General features: G+C 46.5%; 1 protein-coding gene and 1 long non-coding RNA gene across 2 annotated transcripts in view; both read right to left on the bottom strand.

Moving 5' to 3' along the window:
• The window catches only part of LOC142312923 (uncharacterized), a 104,709-nt gene extending 95,786 nt beyond the window's left edge, over positions 1 to 8,923 (bottom strand). The window contains 3 exon segments of the mRNA XM_075351911.1: positions 7,972 to 8,062; positions 8,260 to 8,357; positions 8,838 to 8,923. Of these exon segments, the coding sequence (XP_075208026.1) occupies positions 7,972 to 8,062; positions 8,260 to 8,357; positions 8,838 to 8,922 (274 nt within the window). The 5' untranslated portion in view covers position 8,923.
• Positions 8,924 to 9,144: 221 nt separating this feature from the next.
• Positions 9,145 to 27,851, bottom strand: part of LOC142312176 (uncharacterized) — a 140,290-nt gene continuing 121,583 nt past the window's right edge. Inside the window, exon 3 of the long non-coding RNA XR_012754336.1 lies at positions 9,145 to 9,222. This is a non-coding gene — a long non-coding RNA (uncharacterized LOC142312176). The remainder of the gene's footprint in view (positions 9,223 to 27,851) is intronic.

The following is a 27,851-nucleotide window of genomic DNA, read 5'->3' as shown; positions in this document are numbered from 1 at the left end:
GGTTACATGTCATATGCGTGCCTTATGATAGTTAGTAAGAGAAGGGGTGTTAGTGAGGATGTGACTTATACTCTTCTCTGTAAGTTGACATGAAGTAATCACGTATTTGAATCTTCTTTTTTTTTCTTCCTGTAAATTCTCTTGTTTACTTTAATAAAGAAAGATTAAACATAAAAAAGGGAATTATTACTGACCCAGATATTAAAGAGGGACTTGTCATACACGGAGGATTCAGATTTATTTTGTTATTTGTTGCTGAGTGTTATGAACCTAAACACTGTTAGGCTAAGTTCACACTTCAGTTGTTTTGCATCAGTCACAATCAGTCGCCTTGAGGAATTACGGTATCCTGCAAAATATTTTGCAGGAATCCTGCTTTTCCCCATAGGCTTCTATTAGGGACAGATTGTGACTGATGATGCTGCGTTGCATCCGCTGCATCGCGGTCAGTCGTTTTTTAACTGACCGCAGGGCGGGAGCAACGCAGCATGTAACGTTTTTTGAGCAGCGCGATCCGTAGGATTTTGCTGCGCATGCGCTCTCTGGCTCCCCACCCCCGTAACCAGGATAAACATCGGGTAACCAAGCAATGCGCTTTGGTTAGTTACCCGATATTTACAGTGGTTACGGGTGCAGGGAGCCCGCGCTAAGCTGGCATCCAAGATAAACATCGGGTAACCAAGCAAAAAGTGCTTTGCTTATACCCGATGTTTACCCTGGATACAGTGTGCAAGGCACTTCACCACTCTGCTCCGCCCCCTCCCGCACTCCGCTTGTGTACTCACACTCACACACACTCACACTCACTTGTCCCCAGCCCTGCAGTCCCCGCGGCATTGACATCCTCAGCTCCACGGCCCCGCTCGGCTCCGCCCCCTCGCGCTCCGCCCCCTCCCGCACTCCGCATGTACACATGCATGTAGACACACACACACACTTACATACATACACACACTCACTCACTCACTCACCTGTCCCCAGCTACGCAGACCGCGGCACTGACGTCCTCAGCTCCGCCCCCGAACTCCGCCCCCCGCACACAACGGAGTCCGACAAAGAAAAATCTTTTCTTTGTCACCGTTGTCATCCGTTGTACAACGCATCAGTCACATGCGTCAAGCAACGCATGTGACTGATGCAAAACAACGGAAATGTGAACTTAGCCTTAAACAAAGGTAACGGAAAATGGGAGAACCTCCTACAGGTAAAACTCACGCCCGCACCAATCTGGTCCTTGTACAGACTGGAAAGACACTAGCCGCACAGCTAAAAACAGCACCTGTAACCTAACTCCCTAAAAAGCCATCGAGGGGTTTGTTATACCTCCTGAAGGATCAGAGTGGAGGCCGCAACATAGAGAGAAAATAAAAGCATGTTCATATAAGGTAAAATGAATAAGTGCTGGTGTAACACCCATGATGGTGACCTCGCATTCTCCTGCTTCCCTTCCCCAGCGTGGTTGTTGGTTCCCTCACCTGTTCAGGCATCCTGCTGCTATGGTCCAGTCTCTGTCCCATGCTGCAGCTCCACGGAGCATCTGTACTCCTAGCAGGAACCCGGCCCCTGCCCGTAGGGCAAGCCTTTGGCCATGCCCTCTTTCTTAAAGGACCAGTGTCCTCCTAACCCAGAAGTATCTCCCAGGTCAGCTGGAAGACCGTAAGTATTTAAGGCAACTCTGGCATTTGTGAAATTGCCTGGGTAATGAGTTACATATAGACTCAATACTGTTGTCAGGTTCACTAGCACTGTACTGCTGCTATTTAAGTTGTGCTAGTTCTGTTGCTTATTCCTGTCTGTATTAGAGTGCTGCTGCCATTATATCTAACTGCTGGTGCTGTGAGCCACCACCTCGGGCGCCTTCCACGATACCTGCTGCCACTAAGTATCGTTACCAGGGGACGCGGCCTGACATGTTATGAGAAAGGACGTGTAGTGGGAGAGCTCCGAGGGAGGCTGAAAACAAACTGCTCCACTGGGCCGCCGAGACAGCACTCACAGCATATTCCATCACCAGACACCTCCCTGCACTCTCCGCACACCCTGCACTACAGAACCATGACCGGAGAAGTCAGCAGGCGGCAGCGGGAAGCAGCAGTATTGGAGCGCGGAAAGTCCCAAAATGGCGCTGGCCGGCAGTAGGCAGGTACAAAGGCAGGAAAGACCGCTGCTGCACATGTGGCAATAAGGCTGGTGGGGTTTATGAGAGCTCCTGGCAGGGGGAGCCCCCTTGAGCTGGTGGGGCACCGAAGAGCCCAGTAACTTCAGGCAGGTACGCTCCGCTTATGCAGGAGGAAGGGGAGGAGGACAGAGTGGCAGCAATTAAGGAAGAGATGTCCCCACAGAGCCAAACTGGCCAGGCCCTTGTTGGAGAGGAGGCTCAGGCAGCACCAGGTGAATTGGGCCTCCAGGGTGAAGGAGCCCACATTAAAAGATGTCCTCTCTACTATCAAGCAATGTGGAATTACCATGAATTCCCTAAATACACAGATGGGGCATATCAGGGACAAAATTTCCCAAATAACCCAAGGCCTGCAAAAAGTATCCGAGCACATGGCAGCCTCAGAAGGGAGAATAAGTGACTTAGAAGATAAGCTGCCGCAAGTGTCCAGAAAGGTTGACAGCCATGAACAAAAACTAGCAGCCTTGATGAACAAAACCAATGACTTGGAGAATAGACTGAGAAGGAACAATGTGAGAGTGATTGGAATGCCAGATAAAAACAGAGGGAACAAATCCACTTGAATTTTTTTGAAAAATGGCTGCACGAGATATTTGGAGAAGAGGTCCTTTCACAATTTTATGCAGTTGAAAGAGCACACAGGGTCCCCACGACACCACTGCCACTGGGTGCCCCTCCAAGACCAGTGCTGATTAAACTGCTTCACTACAGGGTCAGGGATGCCATCCTCCGGGCAGTCCGGAACAAAGGAGATGTCACAGTCAATGGTCACAGAGTCTCATTCTTTCCGGACTTCTCTGTGGAAAAATCGAAACGGAGGGTGTATTTCATTGATGTAATACGACACTTAAGGGCTCTGCAAGTTCCCTACGCCATGCTATACCCGGCAAAGCTTAGAGTGTCAGCATTAAAGGAGACCTTCTTCTTTGAAAACCCGAAGGATACCCTCCGGTGGCTGGATATGAATGAGCAACGAATCAAATAATCCCTGCAACAATGAATTTTATTCTGTTCTTTTCCCGTTTGTGAAAGTCAAGTGCCACCGTTGTATAATCGGTAGACTGTTCTACTTACATGACTACTCTCTATTCTTTTCAAGAACCACTTAGACCCAGAGGTAAAATAATCCTGCTCTGACTATCCTGAGGAGGCAGCACCCTTGGGGATGATCCCTTCTCATCACTCTCTTTGTTTTATGCTAGGTTACAGGATGAACTTGTGTCTTCTGTTCGGCTTATTTTTTTTAGGTGTTTTTTCATCCTTGTTTTATGGGGAGATATGAATGTATGATACTAATGATGCCATAGCTCTATATATATTTTTGCCATTTGAGGTCCTACAGGTCTGGGTGCGGAGACGTGTAATACCACTCAGGGGTTGCCAGGAGGGTAAGAGCATGTCTTATATTATGTGCACATTATATCTTCTCTACTGTTATGGCAGGGAAAATTAACATCCTAACGTGGAATGTCGAGGCCTGGGTGATCCTACAAAGAGGGCGGCGGCTATGGATTATGTCAGGGATTGTTTCCCTGCCATAATCTGTCTACAGGAAACACACTTGGATGGGAGGAAATTACATATTTGAACTGTTTATAGATCACCATAGCTATCACTCCATTTTTTCATCTTACTCCAGGGGGGTCAGCCTCTTAGTTCATAAAGCCATCCCGTTTAAACCGGTTTCTTCCAAAGTAGATAAAGAGGGGAGGTTCCTATTTATCCGATGCAAAATTCTGAATAAAGAATTGCTACTAATAGGGGTGTATATTCCTCCACCTTATAACAATAGTGTCATGAAAATGGTGGCGGAAGCTATCCAGGATAATCCAGATGTACAGGTGATATGTATGGGGGATTTTAATAACACTATCCACCCATACCGGGACAAATTTAACAATGACCCGTCCACGGCGACACTGCCTATTTCAGGGTTTCGCGAGATAATAAAGGATCTGGCACTGACACAGGATTTGGAGGGTTAGCTATCTGGGAGTTCGCCAGTTTTCCTGTTACTCAAAGTCAAATGAAACCCTATCTAGAATTGACATGACACTGGGGTCTGCGGGCACACTGCCGCTGATGGAATCGGTGGCATACCTGCCTAGAGCCATCTCAGACTATTCCCCTATGTTGACCTGCCTCCGATGCCTTCTTAGGCATGACCCTGATCTTGTTACATGGTTCCTCAATCCTTTCTGGCTGCAAATTATTGAGGCTGAACCCATTATTTCCACCCTAAATCACTACTTTAGCTACTTTAGAGAAAACAACAGTGTGTGATTCTCAAAATACTATATGGGATGCCATGAAAGCCTGCTTACGAAAGGCACTAACACAAGGGTTTAGTAAGTCCAAGACTAAAGGGTTCTTTACACGCTGCGACATCGCTAGCGATCTCGTTAGCGATGTAACACGCCAGATCGCAGATAAGATTTGCCGAGAACGCACATAGGTCATTTTTGTAGCGCTGGTCACATGTGCGATCTCGGCAAATCGTATGTGCGATCTGGCGTGTTATATCGCTAACGAGATCGCTAGTGATGTCGCAGCGTGCAAAGCACCCTTTAGTCTCGTCAATTTGGGATATTTCTCCGGGATAGGTTTTAGACCACGGAACGCATGTACATAGAATCTGCAACTACTCAGAACCTCCTGGAATGGAAAGAGGCTCAGAAGTCGTACGATACACACCTTAGGGAAAAGGGTAAGAATAGGCAGATGTTTTCACAACACACATTTTTTGAGGAAGGTGAGAAAGCGGGGCATTTATTAGCTGTCATAGCCAGGGTGCAGCAGGGAAATTCCAAATTCGAAAATATCTGGGCCCTGTGGATAGACGACTCTGGGACGACTCAGGTCTGGCATCTAGGGATTTGATTAGGTTCAGAATTGGCTTGTTTAAATTCATGGTAGGAATAACTGAAATGCTGTACTGATCTAGGAATTGTTATGTCTCCCCCTGAATGTATAACTCATCTCTGACCAAACACTGGCATGTACTTCACCAACTAGGACAGTGGTGGAGAACCCCTGGCCCGCCATGACCATTTCTGTGGCCTCCGGACAGATTCCCTGGGGCGGCAGTGCTCGTGCCGTCACCGCGGTCTTGCAGGTCGCCGGCCCTTTAAATCCCCACATGCGCTGCTTGTGCACACCACAGCAGCTTCACAGCTTCCATCGGTGTTTGGCAGCCCTCTGCCCTCCGGAGCTGAGTGCATCCCCTCTCCCTTCGATGCTGCGTGTCCGGCGCCTGCACTTCAGTGCTGTGAGTCCGATGCTGCTGTGTGTCCAGTGCCCACCCTCTGCTGCTGTGTGCCACGTCCAATGCTTTGTGCCCCCCACCCCAGTTATGTATAACCACCCCCCAGAGTTGCGTGTAACCCTCAGCGCTGTGTGCCCCCGAATACTGTCTATCACTCCAGGTTTGCACCCCCCAGTGATGTCAGGGCTCCGTAAGTGCTGTGTGCAGCCCCCAGTGATATCTGTGCCTCCCCCAAGTGATGTCTTTGCTGCAGCCCCTTTTATAATATGTCTGTGCCCCCAGCCCCTCTTGTGGTGTCTGTGCCCCCAGCCCCTCTTGTGGTGTCTGTGCCCCAGCCCCTCTTGTGGTGTCTGTGCCCCCAGCCCCTCTTGTGGTGTCTGTGCCCCCAGCCCCTCTTGTGGTGTCTGCGCCCCCAGCCCCTCTTGTGGTGTCTGCGCCCCCCAGCCCCTCTTGTGGTGTCTGCGCCCCCAGCCCCTCTTGTGGTGTCTGCGCCCCCAGCCCCTCTTGGGTTGTGCATGCCCCCAGCCTATCTTGTGATGTGTATGCCCCCAGCATCTCCTGTGAGTTATACAGTACATTGGAGATGCTGGGGGAATATACATCATAGGAGGAAATTGGACATATACATAACAGGAGGGGCTGGAGGCCTCCAGCCCCTTGTGTGATGTTTGTGTCCCCAGTGTCTCCTGTGATGTTTATACAGTAGTCCCAGCGTCTTCTATGTGATGTATATGCCCCCAGCCCCTCCAGTGATGTATGTGCCGCCAGTGTCTCCTGTGAACAATATCCAGCATCTGTTATGTGATGATTTACCAATCATATTATCACAAAGAGTTGACTGTGCTCCAGACTGAGACAAACTTAAAAAAGCAGCTGTGAGAAGAAATGTGATTAGTATCACCAAACATTATAGCCGCACAAAAGAGAAGCAGCTCCAGTCGCCACAGTAGGGGTGAGTTAATTGTTTCACCAAATATAGCAGGGTCATTTAAAGATTGATGATTTTGTGTGGCCCCGAAGGTTGGTAGAAATTTCCAAATGGCCCCTGGAAGAAAAAAGGTTTGCCACCCCTGAACTAGGTCGAGACTCTCGCTGATTACTGCATCCTCGACTATTCCTGGATATGCTGCGACATATAATCACTATGGGTGATGAACAATCTAACAAGAGCTTTTGGGGGGGAGAGAGGGAACTGGGTTCTGGGTTTATGTTAACCCCGATTTTGTTTGCTGTATGTTTTACGGAAAATCTTTAATAAAAATATTCTCATTAAAAAAGGGTTTTGTCACCATCTGCCGCCATCCATCCGTTCGTCCATCCATCCCGGACAGAGCCTCTATACCTGCTGCCATTTTCATCTACTGCCAGTGACTGTTGCTCTCGTACCCCTCAGGCCAGCCGACGCAACACCGGTCTCCCGAGTAGCACCCGGACCACTTCCTGCAGCATAATATCTCCAGCATTAGGGGCTCTGGAGAAAATTAAGCTAAAGTCCGTAGTCAAGCCCCTCCGGGTTTTTGTGTGTTGTGTCCCAGTGGGTTTACTAAAATCCCTGCTCGCTCGGCAAGCATAACAGCTGGAAGGTAAAACAAAGCAACACAAGTAAAAACTAGTATTTCCCCAAAAGGTGAACCCCTAGGCTGAAGGGCTGGAACTCCTAGAAACAAGTCCACCTAGAGATATAGCCAACAAGGATGTTCAGAGAAAGGTGAACATATATAACCCAACCTAGAATGTGATAGGGCAGACCAAAATGGGAAAATGAGAAACACCTGGAGAACAGAGAATCAAAAAGGAACAACAAAGACAATAAGAACCATCAGCATGAGGACAAGGAAGAAAAGGCTATAGCCCAACAGACAGAAGAACCGACTATGCAACAACAGGTCACCAGATTGAATAGTATATGGTTTTGTAATTTCATTCTTTTTTATTTATTCTGTAGGAGTGACGATGGATTGTCCTAGTAAAGATCAACTTACTGTACTTATTATTTACAAGGGGAATTATTGATAAGAACTGGATGAAAGGAAACAAATGATAATTGTATTTTATTGTGTTTAAGTGTCTACTGCTTAAATTTAAGTATGTAAATATAAAGGAAAAATTGAAGAAAAAAGAAATTCACACTTTGCTCTTAGTGCACATGGGATATTGATTTATCATAAAAGCAAGACCTACCATATGGATTATATATTGATTTTCTAAGTTGTCAGCACATTCTATCTTCTCTGTAATTTGGACTTGCAAATTAGAGACCTGGGCAGGTAATGGTCATCATATTCTAATTTCAGAGGGTTGGATGGTTCCTCTGGGCAGTAAGCTCTGGCCAAAACCAGTCTCACTGCAATCATTTACAATGCCTAAAGTAAAGGGGACAGTTTGGGTGGAGGAGCATGTAGTGATTTAGCAGGAGAATGGTGACCACTTGATTATGATATGACCGGACTACACCGCAGATAAAGCAGACAAAGACTGTGACTGAGAAGAATCTGTGACTTCTCTGCATTCAGTGGTTACTACTCACCTGGGCGGTTATCTGTAGAATTCTCCTCTTTACACCACTCATCTCCCCTCACATATGTCTCTGTAGTATTAATATGGGTCAGATCTTTACTCTGAAACAAATATTGTAATAGTCACAGACAGATGGAGAAGTCACATCTATGATCAGCTCTAATCCTGCCATCTCCACTGCTCTCATTACACAAGTATAAAACATATAATACTGGAAGATAAAACAAGACTGAGTACAAGACCTTCACAGCCGTCTACACATCATAGGGAGATTTCATGTCACATTCTCTCCATCTACCTGATGATCCTGAGGAACATCGGGATTTTCTTGTTTACAGTCCTGTGGAAGAAGAGGATGGGGACATCTCTCTGGTATTGTCCTCTTACTGGATAGAACTGGAGGAAACACATACAGGGACTGAATTCATTCCTTACATACAGATAATTATAGGCTGTGTGTATTTAGTCCTGTCTATTACCTGGTGATTACATAAGCAAGGATGGTTGACCTTAGGGAGATCAACATCCAACACCGCGGAGACACCATCACATGTTTCTCAACGCTGGCAGGAAACTAGCCAGGTCTTTCACCGGGAAGGAACAACCATGGGAAGGGCGGTCTCCAGCCAAGGAGACCACCTATGCCAAACATGGTATCCATCCACAGACAGCTGTTTCGGGGTATTTGCCCCTAATCAGTGTGGAGTAGGAAACTGGTTAGTGGGAACAATGCCTAGTAGAAGACTACATAAGCAACATCCAACACCGCCGAGACACCATCACGTGTTTCTCAATGCAGTGATTCTAGAGCAATGCCCCTGGGAAATATTCAAAACAAATTATTATAGGCTGTGTGTATTTAGTCCTGTCTATTACCTGGTGATGTAAGGGGCTGGGGAACCTCCATCATGACATCCTTGTAGAGATCTTTGTGTTCTTCTAAATACTCCCACTCCTCCATGGAGAAATAGATGGCGATATCCTGACACCTTATAGGAACCTGACACATACAGTGATACCGTCATCCCCTACCCCCTCATAGCGTTACTGTATAATGTCCCAGCATTCCCAGCAGTGTCACCTCTCCAGTCAGCAGCTCAATCATCTTGTAGGTGAGTTCTAGGATCTTCTGGTCATTGATGTCCTCATGTATCGGGAGGTGAGGTGGAGGCCCTGTGATTGGGCTCATGGGTCTTCCCCATCCCTCAGACACAGAGTCCTGACAGCGCTCACTAGAGGTCTTCTTCACTACTGTGTAATCCTGGTTATGGAGAGACACAGTAATAAATCTCACTACAGACATTTCCAGAGTCCTCACCTCTCCAGTTCTTTAATCCTACAATAAACTCATAGTATATATACTCAAAGAAATATTCAAAAAATATTTTCCAAGTGGATTCAATATCAATTTTATTATTTTTGTATTTTTTTGTTTTTTATATTTTTTGGATACACAAAGTGCAAAAAGTGCAGCATAAAAACACCATACGTTTGGGTAAACAGAAAAAACAGGACAGTGCGACCCAAGCAACAGGCAATAATCAGAACAATTCGTATAATGATCTTATATGCAGCATTCACAAGGCAATAAATATATGTACATATAGCGGTACCCAGGGATGTGTAACCCCAGATTAAAGTGCTTATTTATAGTGCTATTAGTCAAATGACATATTTCATATTATTGCACCTCAATCATATTGTACATATCATACTCTGTGCAATATAACATACAAAAAAGCATTAATTTGGATACAGCGCTTAGCTATAGTATGCGTGTAGCTAGTATAAAAATATTGCACATTTCCCATATAAATATATGTACATATAGCGGCACCCAGGGATATGTAACCATAGATTAAAGTGCTTATTTATAGTGCTGTTAGTCAGATGACATATTTCATATTATTGCACCTCAATCATATTGCACATATCCCACCATATGCAACATAACACATGTACAAAAAATTGCTTTGGATATGATGAAAAATATTAACATTTGTGCCAAGCCTCCCGGTCTAGTCATAATAACTGCTCATAGTTACAATATGGGGAGTTTAACCCCTCGAAAAGCCACCTCAGGGGTGCGGGGCAGTGCGACCTGAGACCTGGCATATCGACCTGAGGTGGGTGCTTCACGGGTGACCGCTAATCAGGATGCGACACAGACAGAGCCGCGGCATGACAATGAAGTCGGGTGAAGTGCATCCGACTTCATTCTGATCGTGCAGCTCTGTCTGTGTCTGCTGTCAGCGGCCATTCAGCCCCTCCACATGGCTCTGACTGTGTCTGCTGTCAGCGGCCATTTAGCCCCTCTACATGGCTCTGTCTGTGTCTGCTGTCAGCGGTCATTCAGCCCCTCCACATGGCTCTGTCTGTGTCTGCTGTCAGCGGCCATTTAGCCCCTCTACATGGCTCTGTCTGTGTCTGCTGTCAGCGGTCATTCAGGCCCTCTACATGGCTCTGTCTGTGTCTGCTGTCAACGGCCATTCAGACCCTCCACATAGCTCTGTCTGTGTCTGCTGTCAGCGGCCATTCAGCCCCTCCACATGGCTCTGTCTGTGTCTGCTGTCAGCGGCCATTGAGCCCCTCCACATGGCTCTGTCTGTGTCTGCTGTCAGCGGCCATTCAGCCCCTCCACATGGCTCTGTCTGTGTCTGCTGTCAGCGGCCATTCAGCCCCTCTACATGGCTCTGTCTGTGTCTGCTGTCAGCGGTCATTCAGCCCCTCTGCATGGCTCTGTCTGTGTCTGCTGTCAGCGGCCATTCAGCCCCTCCACATGGCTCTGTCTGTGTCTGCTGTCAGCGGCCATTCAGCCACTCCACATGGCTCTGTCTGTGTCTGCTGTCAGCGGCCATTCAGCCCCTCCACATGGCTCTGTCTGTGTCTGCTGTCAGCGGCCATTGAGCCCCTCCACATGGCTCTGTCTGTGTCTGCTGTCAGCGGCCATTCAGCCCCTCTACATGGCTCTGTCTGTGTCTGCTGTCAGCGGTCATTCAGCCCCTCTACATGGCTCTGTCTGTGTCTGCTGTCAGCGGCCATTGAGCCCCTCCACATGGCTCTGTCTGTGTCTGCTGTCAGCGGCCATTCAGCCCCTCTACATGGCTCTGTCTGTGTCTGCTGTCAGCGGTCATTCAGCCCCTCTACATGGCTCTGTCTGTGTCTGCTGTCAGCGGCCATTCAGTCCCTCCACATGGCTCTGTCTGTGTCTGCTGTCAGCGGCCATTCAGCCCCTCTACATGGCTCTGACTGTGTCTGCTGTCAGCGGCCATTCAGTCCCTCCACATGGCTCTGTCTGTGTCTGCTGTCAGCGGTCATTCAGCCCCTCTACATGGCTCTGACTGTGTCTGCTGTCAGCGGCCATTCAGCCCCTCTACATGGCTCTGTCTGTGTCTGCTGTCAGCGGCCATTCAGCCCCTCCACATGGCTCGGTCTGTGTCTGCTGTCAGCGGCCATTCAGCCCCTCCACATGGCTCTGTCTGTGTCTGCTGTCAGCGGCCATTCAGCCCCTCTACATGGCTCTGTCTGTGTCTGCTGTCAGCGGTCATTCAGCCCCTCCACATGGCTCTGTCTGTGTCTGCTGTCAGCGGCCATTCAGCCCCTCCACATGGCTCTGTCTGTGTCTGCTGTCAGCGGCCATTCAGCCCCTCTACATGGCTCTGTCTGTGTCTGCTGTCAGCGGCCATTGAGCCCCTCCACATGGCTCTGTCTGTGTCTGCTGTCAGCGGCCATTGAGCCCCTCCACATGGCTCTGCCTGTGTCTGCTGTCAGCGGCCATTTAGCCCCTCTACATGGCTCTGTCTGTGTCTGCTGTCAGCGGTCATTCAGCCCCTCTTCATGGCTCTGTCTGTGTCTGCTGTCAGCGGCCATTGAGCCCCTCCACATGGCTCTGTCTGTGTCTGCTGTCAGCGGCCATTTAGCCCCTCTACATGACTCTGTCTGTGTCTGCTGTCAGCGGTCATTCAGCCCCTCTACATGGCTCTGTCTGTGTCTGCTGTCAGCGGTCATTAGGCAGAGCTGAACGGCAGATGACATAGCTGCTGAGAATAAAAATGGATTCGTCAAAACTAAGCAAAAAAATAAAGCACCCAAACACATGCAAACGCAAATGAACGGTCCGTTTTTTTGCTGGATCCGGTAGACGGATCCAGTAAAAAAACGTTCAGGTCACTAGCGGTGGCATGCGTTGTTCTCCTTTAAAAATCCTGTAACATGTAGTTTGCATTTCTTTGCCTTAAGGGAAAAAAACGCTGATGTGAAGCTAGCCTGAGTCCACGTGGGCATAGAGGTGATTATAACAGAAGCAGGGTCTGGGGGTGAGAGCTCCAGATGGGGGCGGGGGGGGGGCAGGGGGCGGAGCCTTTAATGATTATAGTGGACGGATGGAAACATTGCCACGCCCACCAACCAAGCCCACTAACCAGGAAGGAGCCCATACATTCTAATAAACATTATTTTTGGCTGCTCTCTGCTTACAGGATCTGTGATGATGTCACATGGAGGGGAGGAGTCAGGGGTCACATGATCAGCTCCTCAGTGTATGCAGGACTCTGCTGTGCTGCTTGTATAAGGCTAAGTTCACACTTCAGTTGTTTTGCATCAGTCACAATCAGTCGCCTTGAGGAATTACGGTATCCTGCAAAATATTTTGCAGGAATCCTGTTTTTCCCCATAGGCTTCTATTAGTGACGGATTGTGACTGATGATGCTGCGTTGCATCCGCTGCGTCGCGGTCAGTCGTTTTTTAACTGACCGCCGGGCGGGAGCAACGCAGCATGTAACGTTTTTTGAGCAGCAAGATCCGTAGGATTTTGCTGCGCATGCGCTCTCTGGCTCCCCACCCCCGTAACCGGGATAAACATCGGGTAACCAAGCAATGTGCTTTGGTTAGTTACCCGATATTTACAGTGGTTACGGGTGCAGGGAGCCCGCGCTAAGCTGGTATCCAAGATAAACATCGGGTAACCAAGCAAAAAGTGCTTTGCTTATACCCGATGTTTACCCTGGATACAGTGTGCAAGGCACTTCACCACTCTGCTCCGCCCCCTCCCGCACTCCACTTGTGTACTCACACTCACACACACTCACACTCACTTGTCCCCAGCCCTGCAGTCCCCGCGGCATTGACGTCCTCAGCTCCACGGCCCCGCTCGGCTCCGCCCCCTCGCGCTCCACCCCCTCCCGCACTCCGCATGTACACACGCATGTAGACACACACACACACACACACACACACTTACATACATACACACACACTCACTCACCTGTCCCCAGCCACGCAGACCGCGGCACTGACGTCCTCAGCTCCGCCCCCGAACTCCGCCCCCCGCACACAACGGAGTCCGACAAAGAAATTCTTTTCTTTGTCACCATTGTCATCCGTTGTACAACGCATCAGTCACATGCGTCAAGCAACGCATGTGACTGATGCAAAACAACGGAAATGTGAACTTTGCCTAAGTGGGGAAAATATGACTCTCCGCCCCGTGACTGTGGAGCAGATCATAAACTATCCAGCACATTGAGGAGTGCCCCCTGAGATCCTACCATGGTGACAAGAATGATTTCTATACTGGAAATCATAATGCTATTGCATATATAGAAAATCTTGATATTCGACTTTGATTTTTATCCTTTTGATATTTTTCAATCATTGTCTATTGTCTGGTGTTTATTTTTATATCATGGTAAGGTATAAATAAATGCTGTGCTGGGTGTCATGGTGCTGAATGAGGGGAAGGTTATGTGTGGGGTCAGGAGGGGTTTACAGTGTGGATGTAGCAGAGGTGTGTGTGTGTACAAGGTGTACGGAGCAGAGCTGTGTGTGTACGAGGTGTACGGAGCAGAGCTGTGTGTGTACGAGGTGTACGGAGCGGAGCCGTGGGTGTACAATGTGTACGGTGCAGAGCTATGTGTGTAAAATGTGTATGGTGCAGAGCCGTGTATGTACAATGTGTACGTGCAGAGCCGAGTGTACAATGTGTACAGTGCAGAGCCGAGTGTACAATGTGTACAGTGCAGAGCCGAGTGTACAATGTGTACGTGCAGAGCCGAGTGTACAATGTGTACAGTGCAGAGCCGAGTGTACAATGTGTATAGTGCAGAGCTGTGCGTGTGTGGGAGGGGTGAGGAGCAGAGCCTTGTGTGTACGACGTGTGTGGAGCGGAACCATCTGTGTACTATGTACAGAGGGAAGTCCTGTGTGTACAATGTATCCGGAACAGAGCCGCATGTGTATGATATGTACCGAGCAGATTAGTGTGTGTATGATATCTACGGAGCAAAACTGTGTGTGTACAATGTATGTGAAGCAGAGCCGTGTGTGTACATCATCTACGGAGCAGAGCTGTGTGGGTGAGGAGCCGTTTATGAAGCGGAGCTGTGTATTTTTTATTGTGTTTCCCCCTTGTCACACCCAGTTTTCCCCTCCCTCCCCCATTTCTCTCCCTGAGCTCAGTCCCGGGGTCTCTCTGTGTTATAGAGTTACTGGGTCTTCGCAGACGTTTCTCCCGTTCTCTTACTTCAGCTACGGTCAGACAACCTTAGATTTTCTCATGTGATAGAATCGGGCCACTTACACCCAAAATGGTGCTGCAATAACAGTTCTGCAATTCCATTTTCCCTACTGCCATGTGTTCTCACAGAGGCCTCAGTTCTCTCATTCTACTATCCCAGAGACAGATAAAACAGGGACACTTACTGGATCCACTCTGCTGTCCCAAGAGAATATTCACCGTCCAAATGACCACTGGTAATTGTGGTATGATATTTTCTATAGGACCAGAGCAATTGTGTTTCAGTCACTTATCACGAAGATTATGGGATAGCAGGGAACTGGAAATCCTAAAGTGACCCTCAAGCTAGGTGGCTCTATGCTAGCCCTAACTTCAGAGATACTCCTGATGGTGGAGAGGCCTGAGTCTCCTTTCTGGCCCTGCTCCTGACTAGACCAGAACAGAGAGGGACAGGAGAGTGTTGAAACCCACAGATTAAGGCCTGAAACACACATCCGTGAAACACGTGCGTGTTTGGTCCGTTTCCGTGTATACTGGAGACACGGCCAAACGTGCACCAATGTTATTGTATGATAAAAGCTCCACGTGCGTTTTTGATGCATGTCCGTTTGTCCGTGTCCATGATCCGTACCTGTGTGCGTTTTGCATGGAAGCATGTCCGTTTTCTGCACGCAACACGCAGCACGGACCCAATGAAAGTCAATGGGTCTGTGCACACGTCCAAGTGACACGGACGCATCTCTGTTTGCTCCCTGTACGTTTTGTGCTTTTTTCATGTGATGTCGGTCTTTTTTCTTTTTCTGTTTCGTTCTCTCCCTCAGTCCGTCGGTCAATCTCTATGTCTGTCGGTCGGTCTCTCTGTCTTATCTGTCCCTCTCGCTGTCTGTCGGTCAGTTCCCCCCCTCTCTCATACTTACCGTTCCCCGATCTCCCGCACGGCGCTGCACGGCTGTTATAAAAACTCCGGCGGCTTTTACTATATTGAAAAAGCCGGCCGCCCATTAATCAATCTCGTATTCCCTGCTTTCCCCGCCCACCGGCACCTGTGATTGGTTGCAGTCACACACGCCCACCACGCTGAGTGACAGCTGTGTCACTGCACCCAATCACAGCAGCCGGTGGGCGTGTCTATACTGTGCAGTAAAATAAATAAATAAATAATTAAAAAAACCGGCGTGTGGTCCCCCCCATTTTAATACCAGCCAGATAAAGCCATATAGGGGAGACGCCTGACATGATTAATCTAGGACTTATTGGCAGCTATGGGCTGCCAATAACTCCTTATTACCCCGATTTGCCAACGCACCAGGGCAAATCGAGAAGAGCGAGGTACAGCAATAAGAACAACTTTCACCAGAGTCTGGGACACCATACCTCACAGACCAACATAAAGTAAACTATAGCTGGCATGGGTAGAAGGATTCAACCAGGATAAATAGGAGGGGAGCAGATGTGATAGGTCTCCCAACAACATGTGATTAAAGGAGCAAGCACACTATCAAAGATTAAACCTATGTATCAGCATACAGCAGTAAATGCCCGAGTCTGCCTGTGTTGATCCCAGACACCAGAGAAACCATGGTGCGGAGTGTCAGAATCTGAACAGAGCCCAATGCCGACATGACAGATGGAGAGGTTTGTACAAGAAATGTACATTGCATTTAATAAAAATCCAAGCTTTTGTCACATACCTTACAGACCATCTTTGATTCTATATCGATCAAGGAAATGGCAGCTGTTCATGGTATTCACGAATTTTCATTTTTCCGTTTTTTTTCTTTCCAAAACGTTTTTTATTGATTTTTCAAATTTGTAAAAACATGACAAGTATCATTGCAAAAGAAGAACATTCGTCTGACAAAATGTGACATAGAGGTGGGTGATACCCCAATTTGGAGTTCCATGTTGCTGTTCGATTTAAGATAGTATACAGTAACATTAAACCAAAACATAGGTAATGAAATATAATATAACATATGCAATACAATTCGTTAAATCTCTGTGTCGTCCCTGAATGATTTCAATTTTGCTAGCGTGTCTTGGTATTCCCAACCGTCTCGTCTCCCCCTCCCGCCAGAGCCCCCTCCTAGGTGATTCTCAGTTTACCCAGGCTGTCCTGGATATCGCTCAGGATATACCACTCCGAGTGAACAAAAGGTGCCATCAGGTTAATTATTTCTCCCTGTGTGAATTGGCTTTCAATAAAATGTCTCCATCTCACAAAAAACTTGGCTGTCAACCCATCTTTATCCCTCTCCGCTTCTAGTTTTTCCCACTTCAGAAGGTTGTGTAGTTCGCCCACAACCTCCTTTATGGATGGGCCCTCCCTTTGAATCCAGTGTTTTAAGATGCAACGCTTAGCTATCAAGGCTATGTCATGCATTATTGCGTATTTCCTCTTTTCCTGCGTGCTCGGTCCTCCTCCTACTCCTCCCTCAAAGGAGTGGAAAATCCACACCATTAAGTCTAGTTTGCTGAAAATTCCCCATGTTGACTGGGCAAATAGTCTGACTTGGTTCCAGAACCTAGCGATTGTCTCACATTCCCATAGCCCATGCAGCATATCCGTTTTTTCTTTTTGACACTTAGGACACCACCTATCCCTACCTGGTATGTTGAAACCTATAATGGCCCTATGTAGAATTCTGAATTGAGTGTCTCTCCATCTCTCATTGGTAATGTGTTTCCGCACTTGTACCCATCCTCTCAGTATATCATCCACCACTTCTTCCCTTCCCAATTGTTTCCCCCACGCTTTTAAAGTCCGACTATCCTCCCGAGAGATAAGCACCCCCCTTAGCGATCGATAAATTTTAGAGACATTTATACTTGTTACATCACATTCCAGTAACTCATCAATCGAACTTCTGTTCAGCTCTCTTCCAACCACACCCAGGTCTCCTATTATTCCATGTTTCAATTGTTCATACTGGATGACATGTGAGCTATTAAGGTTGTACTTATCCAGCACTTCCCGACCTGTCATCCACCTCCTGTCCTCCACATTCATAACATCTATCATTCTCCTGACTCCCCTCTCTTTCCATCTAGTAAATAGCTTGTTTTCTCGTCCCAGAGGAAAATTTGGGAATGCCCAGGGGTTCAAGTACTTGGACACTTTCCATGAGAGCCCCAGTTTTTTCCTTACCGACTTCCATGTTAGCATGGTGTCTCGGAATATAATTGAGTTCCTTATGTGCCCTTCAACCCTGGATAGTGGGGAGTGCAGAATGGACGTCAGATCCCACGGTGACGCATATTTAGTTTCCATCGCATGATCTGAGTGCCTACTCGTTCCTCTCACCCAATCAATTACATGCCTCATGATACATACAAGATTATACCCTTGGACATCTGGAAAGTTTAGACCTCCCTCCTCTGCTGACTTCATCAGCGTACGCAGCTTTATTCTGGGTTTCCTTCCCCTCCACAGAAATTCTGTATACGCGGAGTTGAGCTTATTCACATCCTTTAGTTTTAGCAATAGCGGGATTGTCTGGAAGGGATACAGCAGCCTAGGAAAGCTCATCATTTTTATCAGGTGACATCTTGCCAGTAATGGAAGTGGCAGACCTTTCCATCCCTTTAATTGAACTATAATTTTCCTGATTAGCGGTCCATAATTCAAGTTATAGATTGTTTCCACCGATCTTCCTATATGCACTCCCAGGTATTTAATTGAAGATTGTGCTATAGGAATTCCACATAGACAGCCATCCCTTATTTGTCCCCCCATTGTCCCATGATGCCCCTTTAGGAACATGATCTCGCATTTTTTTTTGTTCAGTTTGAAACCGGAGAATGAGCCAAATTTTTCAATCAAGGCAAGAGTCTGTGGCAAATCCGCACCGGGGTCCCCCATATAAAGTATGATGTCATCAGCAAAAAGCGCTGTCTTTACTTCTGAACCCCTTATCTTGATTCCTTTAAAGCTATTTTGTCCCTGTAGTATTCTTGACAACGGCTCGATTGCCAGGTTGAATAAAAGAGGAGATAATGGGCAGCCCTGTCTTGTTCCCTTCATCAAAGGGAACACGTCTGATAGAAAGCCCGGAGTGTGTACCCTAGCTCCCGAGTTGGCATAAAGGTTTCTAATGTAAAGTCTCATCTTGCCTACAATCCCTATGGCCTCCATTACCCTGTCTAACCACCCCCAATTTACATTATCAAACGCTTTTTCTGCGTCAAGTGTAACTAGGGCAGGTCTAGCCCCTCCCTCAGTGAGACCCAGTCTAACCGCGTCTACCACTAGAATTGTCTTTCGGATATTGGTAACGGCATTTCTCCCCTTAATAAACCCCACCTGGTGATTCGTAATGATCCTAGGTAAGATCTCGGCCAGTCTATTAGCCATGATCTTGGACATAATTTTTAAATCCTGATTTATGAGCGATATAGGTCTATAACTAGAGGGATCATCCAGGTCCTTGGTTCCCTTGGGGAGTAATTTAATATATGCTATGTTGGAATTTTTGGGTATTTCCGCCCCTCCCAGGAAAGCATTAAAGACTGAGGTTAGATCCGGCGAGATCAGATCCTTCAGAGCCTTATAGAATTCACTATTGAAACCGTCAGGTCCCGGTGCCTTGTTGGTGTTAAGCTCCCCAATTGTTCTCGTCACCTCCTCTACTGTGATATCTGCGTTTAAGGCACTCAAATCTTCCTCCGTCAAGCTAGGCATTTGGGCTTGTCTTAGCCACTCTGCCTCATCAGTCATGTCGTTATTCCCTGACCCATATAGTTTTCTATAGTAATCTCCCAACAGTTTATTAATGTCCTTAGGATCCGTAGTCACCTCTCCCCCCTTTGTTTTCAGTTTAGAGATCACTGTCATCTTTCTGCTGCCCCTTGCCAGATTGGCCAACATCCTTCCCGCCTTGTTGCCAAACCTATGTAAGTCAACCTCCTTGTGCGACCAGAATAGTTGTTCCTTTTTTTTGGCCCATTCGTCAAATCCCTCTTTTGCCTCCAACCATCTGCCTTTTGTCATGGGAGATCTATTTGTCACATAATTTGTATATGCTACCCGTACTGCTTCACTATGGAAATTATAATTCTCATTGGTTTTCCGTTTGATCATGGCTGCGTACCCCACCAGACGGCCCCTTAGGACCGCTTTTGCCGTTTCCCAAAATATCACTGGGGACTCTCTATGTTCCTTATTGTCCTCTGCGAATTCTCCCCACCACTCCTGTAGCACCTTGTGGAAATTATCTTGCCTGAGAAGGAACGATGGGAATCTCCATATGATATCTGTACCTCTCCTGAATTTCTCTCTAATGCCCAATCTCACCGGACTATGATCAGAGATCACCATATTCTCTATCACACAATCTTGCGTTCCACTCAGTAAGTCTTGCGAGATCCAGAACTGATCAATACGTGACCAGCTATCATGAGGGTGAGAGAAGTGTGTATACTCTCTGTCATGTGGGTGAGTTAGTCTCCAGATGTCTTTCAGTCCTACGTCTTCTAATGTTACATCCCTATTGTCTAAACTCCTGCCCACATTAGCTGTCCCCTCCTCGCCCCTCCTCCTATCTTCAGCTGAGTCTGGGACAGTGTTAAAATCGCCTCCCACTATAATGTTAGCCTCCCCATCTGCTAATATGGTGGCCTTTATGTCATCATGGAATGTGATTTGTTGTGAATTTGGGCCATAGACATTATAAATACTGAGTTTACCCGCTGGACTAACGATTGTTAAGTGCTGCCACCTTCCATGGTCGTCTGCCTCATGTGCCACTACCTCATGACTGAATTGTTTATTTATTAGAATCATAGTGCCCGCTTTTCTACCTTGTGCCGCTGCCCCGTAAACGGTGCCCACCCAATGTTTCTTCATGCGGAAAAAGTCCTCCCCCCCCAAGTGGGTTTCCTGTAATAAGGCAATGTCTGTCTTTAGTCTTTTCAGATGTCTCAATATCATTGCTCGTTTGTTAGGTGATCTCAGCCCTTTAACATTCCACGTAGTTATCTGTATCATGTTAACCTGTGTATTCTGCTTTTACTACTCCCTCCCCTATGGGCCCCTGCATCAAGGAAGACGAGATGTTCGACACTAGAATCACAGTTGGTACCACAAAATCGACACTCCCTTTCCCCACCTTGCAAATATAACAAATACAACAAAAAGCATGTAACTGTAAAACATATTTTCCCTTCCGAGAAATCCACGGCGTTTCCCGCCACGTTGGTGAGCTCCCCTATTCCTAGCCAAAATATGTAGCTCCCTAATCACCCCCCAAAAAATATATGTTCTATCCCCGGACTAACTTGAATAAGCCTTTGAAAATTATGCAAAAATTAGCACAGTATGTCAAAACCTCAGCAAGATTCTCCAGTCCTACTTATCTCTGACTCCAGGTAGCCATCAGTCCGCCCAGAACAGGCCCACTTCATTTGAATTTGGATGATGTTCCTGGACAAAGGAGAAAAAGAAAAAAAGAAAAAAAAAGACCAAGGGGAGAGAAGATGGAGAAAGAAAGGAGAAGAACAAAAAAAAAAAAAAAAGAGGGGGGGAAGAGGACCCAGACTTTGGGATGTTTTCCTCTCTTTTCTCCCTTCCCCCTCCTCCTCTCACCTCCCCAACCCTCTCTCCGTAATGCATCCTCCTCAACGCCTCTCCCTGTTTGGGAAGAGAGAAAAAAAAAAAAAAAAAAAAAAAAAAAAACAGGCAAAAAAAGGAAAAACAATGAGCGAGTTCCAGTTCAGGTATCATGGTTTCTCTCCAAGGGTTGGTTCCTGTGTTCCAGGCGAGAATTATGCTGTCGACCCGGGCTTGGCCTCCTTTCCTCCCTGGTCTCGACTTGCTTTTGTCCCCCAAGACGTCCCACATCTCTTCCTGAGCTTGTGGGGGATCCTCTTCTATTATTCCCTTCTCCACTAGCTCCTTTTTCTTGCCTTTCTGACCTAGTCTTGTTGAGCTCTGCCATGAGAATGTTTTCTGCTTCTTTGTAGTCCTTGTAGTATACAAACGAGCCATTGGGGTTTCTAACTTTCAGTGTAGCAGGGTATAATAGCTGGCACTTTACTTTTTTGTTGTACAGAAATGAGCAAATTTTGGTAAATTCTTTTCTCCTTCTGGATACTTCCGCTGAATAATCCCCAAAAATTAGCAGTCTGTTGCCTTGATATTGTAGTGGACGCTTTCGTTCTCTAAAGGCCCTCAATATTTCCTCCTTATGCTTATAATCAAGGTACTTGACAATCACCTGCCTGGCTCTTATCGGGGTATTCTTGTTTGAGTTTTGGCCCTCTCCCTTATTCGCCTCCTGGTGTCTCAGTGGACCCACTCTGTGGGCTCTTTCAACTCTGAATTTCGCCTTTATGCCCAGGGCCTGCGGTAGCTCCAACTCGCATATATTATCCAACCGTCCAATCGACACAGACTCTGGCAACCCGACTATACGTAAGTTGTTTCGTCTCGATCTGTTTTCCAAATCGTCCGCTTTATCCTTCAAGTATTCATTAGATTTTGCTAGAGCTGCTATTTGTGCTTGCATAGCCAGTATTGTCTCCTCGGAGTCAGATATTCTCTGCTCTGATTCTGCCAGTCTAGAGGCATGGGCATTTATCTGTTTTTGCATATTAGCTAATGATGTTTGTATGGCTGCCTCAATAGCCACTTTAACCTCTTTTGACAAGTGTGATGTCACTTCTTCAGCCAGTTTTTTATAGTCCACATTAAGCTTTTGTGTGTACTTGTCTTGGCCTGCAGGTGGTGCTGTTTTCTTAGTTCTCTTTGTCTGGACTGGGCCACCACCTCCATCCCCCAATAGCTTGCAGGCTTGTGATGTTGGTGTAGTAAGCTGCTTTTTGTTTCCTTTGGAAGGGGTACTATGAATTCTTGCATTTGACTTCCTGTGAGTCTGAGTGGGATTAATCTCCCTGTGCTGTTTGTCAGTTTCATCCTCCAACACTGCTGTGTCTCTGAGCTGCCCTGCTTTGTCTGCATCCTCTCTCCCCTCTGCCTCCATATCTCCTTCATCCTCCCATTGCGATCCACCGTCATCAGTCCCCTGCATCCACCTCTCTCCTGCTGTGTCCTCCTGTGACTCCTCGCTCATATCTTCCTTATCTCCTGTCTCCTCGCTCATATCTCCCTTATCTCTCCCCTTCCAGCTCTGTGTTTGCTTTTCTGTGTCTCTCACCATGCGTTCAGGCTCCTCCCCCATCAGGCTCGGTGCCATTATCTTATCTTCTCCTCTGTCCATATCAAAGCTTCTCCAGGCTGATTCACCGCTCCCAGAGCTTCTCAGGAGGTACCGTTCCATAGCTGTCTGCTTTAGGTAACCTCCTGTGCTGCTCTCTGTTTGGTGGCTCGTCCGGGGGGTCTGTTTTTAGTCGGTTTCTGTGAGGGGTGGCAGGAGCTTCTCCCCTAAGCTGCCACCTCAGCCAGGACAGGAACAGGAAGTCTCCATTTTTCCGTTTTAATTTTTGCTTTTTCCTCCTCTTCTTCCGAGAGCCATAACTTTTTAATTTTTCCGTCAATATTTCCATATGAGAGCTTATTTTTTGTGTTTTTTGTGGGACTAGTTCTACTTTTGAATGACACCATTCATTTTACCATATAGTGTTCTGGAAAACAGGAAAAAAAATCCAAATGTGGAGAAATTGTGAAAAAAGTTAAATTCCACAATGGTTTTGGGTTTTTTATTCACCATGTTCACTATATGGTAAAACTGATGTATCGGTGTAATGCCTCAGGTCGGTACGAGTTTATAGATACCAAACATGTATATTTTTACTGTTATCTAAGTGGTGAAAAAAATTCAGACGATTGTCCAAAAACAGAATTGAGCTTTTGTCGCCATTTTCCAGGACCTGTAGCGTTCTTATTTTTCGGGATCTGAGACTCAGTGACAGCTTATTTTTTGCGTCTTGAGCTTAAGTTTTTAATTATACCATTTTTAGGTAGATGTGATATTTTTTTTCCAAAACGTTTTTTATTGATTTTTCAAATTTGTAAAAACATGACAAGTATCATTGCAAAAGAAGAACATTCGTCTGACAAAATGTGACATAGAGGTGGGTGATACCCCAATTTGGAGTTCCATGTTGCTGTTCGATTTAAGATAGTATACAGTAACATTAAACCAAAACCGAGGTAATGAAATATAATATAACATATGCAATACAATTCGTTAAATCTCTGTGTCGTCCCTGAATGATTTCAATTTTGCTAGCGTGCCTTGGTATTCCCAACCGTCTCGTCTCCCCCTCCCGCCAGAGCCCCCTCCTAGGTGATTCTCAGTTTACCCAGGCTGTCCTGGATATCACTCAGGATATACCACTCCGAGTGAACAAAAGGTGCCATCAGGTTAATTATTTCTCCCTGTGTGAATTGGCTTTCAATAAAATGTCTCCATCTCACAAAAAACTTGGCTGTCAACCCATCTTTATCCCTCTCCGCTTCTAGTTTTTCCCACTTCAGAAGGTTGTGTAGTTCGCCCATAACCTCCTTTATGGATGGGCCCTCCCTTTGAATCCAGTGTTTTAAGATGCAACGCTTAGCTATCATGGCTATGTCATGCGTTATTGCGTATTTCCTCTTTTCCTGCGTGCTCGGTCCTTCTCCTACTCCTCCCTCAAAGGAGTGGAAAATCCACACCATTAAGTCTAGTTTGCTGAAAATTCCCCATGTTGACTGGGCAAATAGTCTGACTTGGTTCCAGAACCTAGCGATTGTCTCACATTCCCATAGCCCATGCAGCATATCCATTTTTTCTTTTTGACACTTAGGACACCACCTATCCCTACCTGGTATGTTGAAACCTATAATGGCCCTATGTAGAATTCTGAATTGAGTGTCTCTCCATCTCTCATTGGTAATATGTTTCCGCACTTGTACCCATCCTCTCAGTATATCATCCACCACTTCTTCCCTTCCCAATTGTTTCCCCCACGCTTTTAAAGTCCGACTATCCTCCCGTGAGATAAGCACCCCCCTTAGCGATCGATAAATTTTAGAGACATTTATACTTGTTACATCACATTCCAGTAACTCATCAATCGAACTTCTATTCAACTCTCTTCCAACCACAACAAGGTCTCCTATTATTCCATGTTTCAATTGTTCATACTGGATGACATGTGAGCTATTAAGGTTGTACTTATCCAACACTTCCCGACCTGTCATCCACCTCCTGTCCTCCACATTCATGACATCTATCATTCTCCTGACTCCCCTCTCTTTCCATCTAGTAAATAGCTTGTTTTCTCGTCCCAGGGGAAAATTTGGGAATGCCCAGGGGTTCAAGTACTTGGACACTTTCCATGAGAGCCCCAGTTTTTTCCTTACCGACTTCCATGTTAGCATGGTGTCTCGGAATATAATTGAGTTCCTTATGTGCCCTTCAACCCTGGATAGTGGGGAGTGCAGAATGGACGTCAGATCCCACGGTGACGCATATTTAGTTTCCATCGCATGATCTGAGTGCCTACTCGTTCCTCTCACCCAATCAATTACATGCCTCATGATACATACAAGATTATACCCTTGGACATCTGGAAAGTTTAGACCTCCCTCCTCTGTTGACTTCATCAGCGTACGCAGCTTTATTCTGGGTTTCCTTCCCCTCCACAGAAATTCTGTATACGCGGAGTTGAGCTTATTCACATCCTTTAGTTTTAGCAATAGCGGGATTGTCTGGAAGGGATACAGCAGCCTAGGAAAGCTCATCATTTTTATCAGGTGGCATCTTGCCAGTAATGGAAGTGGCAGACCTTTCCATCCCTTTAATTGAACTATAATTTTCCTGATTAGCGGTCCATAGTTCAAGTTATAGATTGTTTCCACCGATCTTCCTATATGCACTCCCAGGTATTTAATTGAAGATTGTGCTATAGGAATTCCACATAGACAGCCATCCCTTATTTGTCCCCCCATTGTCCCATGATGCCCCTTTAGGAACATGATCTCGCACTTTTTTTTGTTCAGTTTGAAACCGGAGAATGAGCCAAATTTTTCAATCAAGGCAAGAGTCTGTGGCAAATCCGCACCGGGGTCCCCCATATAAAGTATGATGTCATCAGCAAAAAGCGCTGTCTTTACTTCTGAACCCCTTATCTTGATTCCTTTAAAGCTATTTTGTCCCTGTAGTATTCTTGACAACGGCTCGATTGCCAGGTTGAATAAAAGAGGAGATAATGGGCAGCCCTGTCTTGTTCCCTTCATCAAAGGGAACACGTCTGATAGAAAGCCCAGAGTGTGTACCCTAGCTCCGGAGTTGGCATAAAGGTTTCTAATGTAAAGTCTCATCTTGCCTACAATCCCTATGGCCTCCATTACCCTGTCTAACCACCTCCAATTTACATTATCAAACGCTTTTTCTGCGTCAAGTGTAACTAGGGCAGGTCTAGCCCCTCCCTCAGTGAGACCCAGTCTAACCGCGTCTACCACTAGAATTGTCTTTCGGATATTGGTAACGGCATTTCTCCCCTTAATAAACCCCACCTGGTGATTCGTAATGATCTTAGGTAAGATCTCGGCCAGTCTGTTAGCCATGATCTTGGACATAATTTTTAAATCCTGATTTATGAGCGATATAGGTCTATAACTAGAGGGATCATCCAGGTCCTTGGTTCCCTTGGGGAGTAATTTAATATATGCTATGTTGGAATTTTTGGGTATTTCCGCCCCTCCCAGGAAAGCATTAAAGACTGAGGTTAGATCCGGCGAGATCAGATCCTTCAGAGCCTTATAGAATTCACTATTGAAACCGTCAGGTCCCGGTGCCTTGTTGGTGTTAAGCTCCCCAATTGTTCTCGTCACCTCCTCTACTGTGATATCTGCATTTAAGGCACTCAAATCTTCCTCCGTCAAGCTAGGCATTTGGGCTTGTCTTAGCCACTCTGCCTCATCAGTCATGTCGTTATTCCCTGACCCATATAGTTTTCTATAGTAATCTCCCAACAGTTTATTAATGTCCTTAGGATCCGTAGTCACCTCTCCCCCCTTTGTTTTCAGTTTAGAGATCACTGTCATCTTTCTGCTGCCCCTTGCCAGATTGGCCAACATCCTTCCCGCCTTGTTGCCAAACCTATGTAAGTCAACCTCCTTGTGCGACCAGAATAGTTGTTCCTTTTTTTTGGCCCATTCGTCAAATCCCTCTTTTGCCTCCAGCCATCTGCCTTTTGTCATGGGAGATCTATTTGTCACATAATTTGTATATGCTACCCGTACTGCTTCACTATGGAAATTATAATTCTCATTGGTTTTCCGATTGATCATGGCTGCGTACCCCACCAGACGGCCCCTTAGGACCGCTTTTGCCGTTTCCCAAAATATCACTGGGGACTCTCTATGTTCCTTATTGTCCTCTGCGAATTCTCCCCACCACTCCTGTAGCACCTTGTGGAAATTATCTTGCCTGAGAAGGAACGATGGGAATCTCCATATGATATCTGTACCTCTCCTGAATTTCTCTCTAATGCCCAATCTCACCGGACTATGATCAGAAATCACCATATTCTCTATCACACAATCTTGCGTTCCACTCAGTAAGTCTTGCGAGATCCAGAACTGATCAATACGTGACCAGCTATCATGAGGGTGAGAGAAGTGTGTATACTCTCTGTCATGTGGGTGAGTTAGTCTCCAGATGTCTTTCAGTCCTACGTCTTCTAATGTTACATCCCTATTGTCTAAATTCCTGCCCACATTAGCTGACCCCTCCTCGCCCCTCCTATCTTCAGCTGAGTCTGGGACGGTGTTAAAATCGCCTCCCACTATAATGTTAGCCTCCCCATCTGCTAATATGGTGGCCTTTATGTCATCATGGAATGTGATTTGTTGTGAATTTGGGCCATAGACATTATAAATACTGAGTTTACCCGCTGGACTAACGATTGTTAAGTGCTGCCACCTTCCATGGTCGTCTGCCTCATGTGCCACTACCTCATGACTGAATTGTTTATTTATTAGAATCATAGTGCCCGCTTTTCTACCTTGTGCCGCTGCCCCGTAAACGGTGCCCACCCAATGTTTCTTCATGCGGAAAAAGTCCTCCCCCCCAAGTGGGTTTCCTGTAATAAGGCAATGTCTGTCTTTAGTCTTTTCAGATGTCTCAATATCATTGCTCGTTTATTAGGTGATCTCAGCCCTTTAACATTCCACGTAGTTATCTGTATCATGTTTACCTGTGTATTCTGCTTTTACTACTCCCTCCCCTATGGGCCCCTGCATCAAGGAAGACGAGATGTTCGACACTAGAATCACAGTTGGTACCACAAAATCGACACTCCCTTTCCCCACCTTGCAAATATAACAAATACAACAAAAAGCATGTAACTATAAAACATATTTTCCCTTCCGAGAAATCCACGGCGCTTTCCGCCACGTTGGTGAGCTCCCCTATTCCTAGCCAAAATA

Source organism: Anomaloglossus baeobatrachus, chromosome 5 (assembly GCF_048569485.1).
Source record: "Anomaloglossus baeobatrachus isolate aAnoBae1 chromosome 5, aAnoBae1.hap1, whole genome shotgun sequence".
In the NCBI taxonomy this organism is placed as follows: Eukaryota; Metazoa; Chordata; class Amphibia; order Anura; family Aromobatidae; genus Anomaloglossus; species Anomaloglossus baeobatrachus.
Note: the sequence above shows the minus strand (reverse complement) of the source record. Positions and strands in the feature narration are given on the sequence as shown.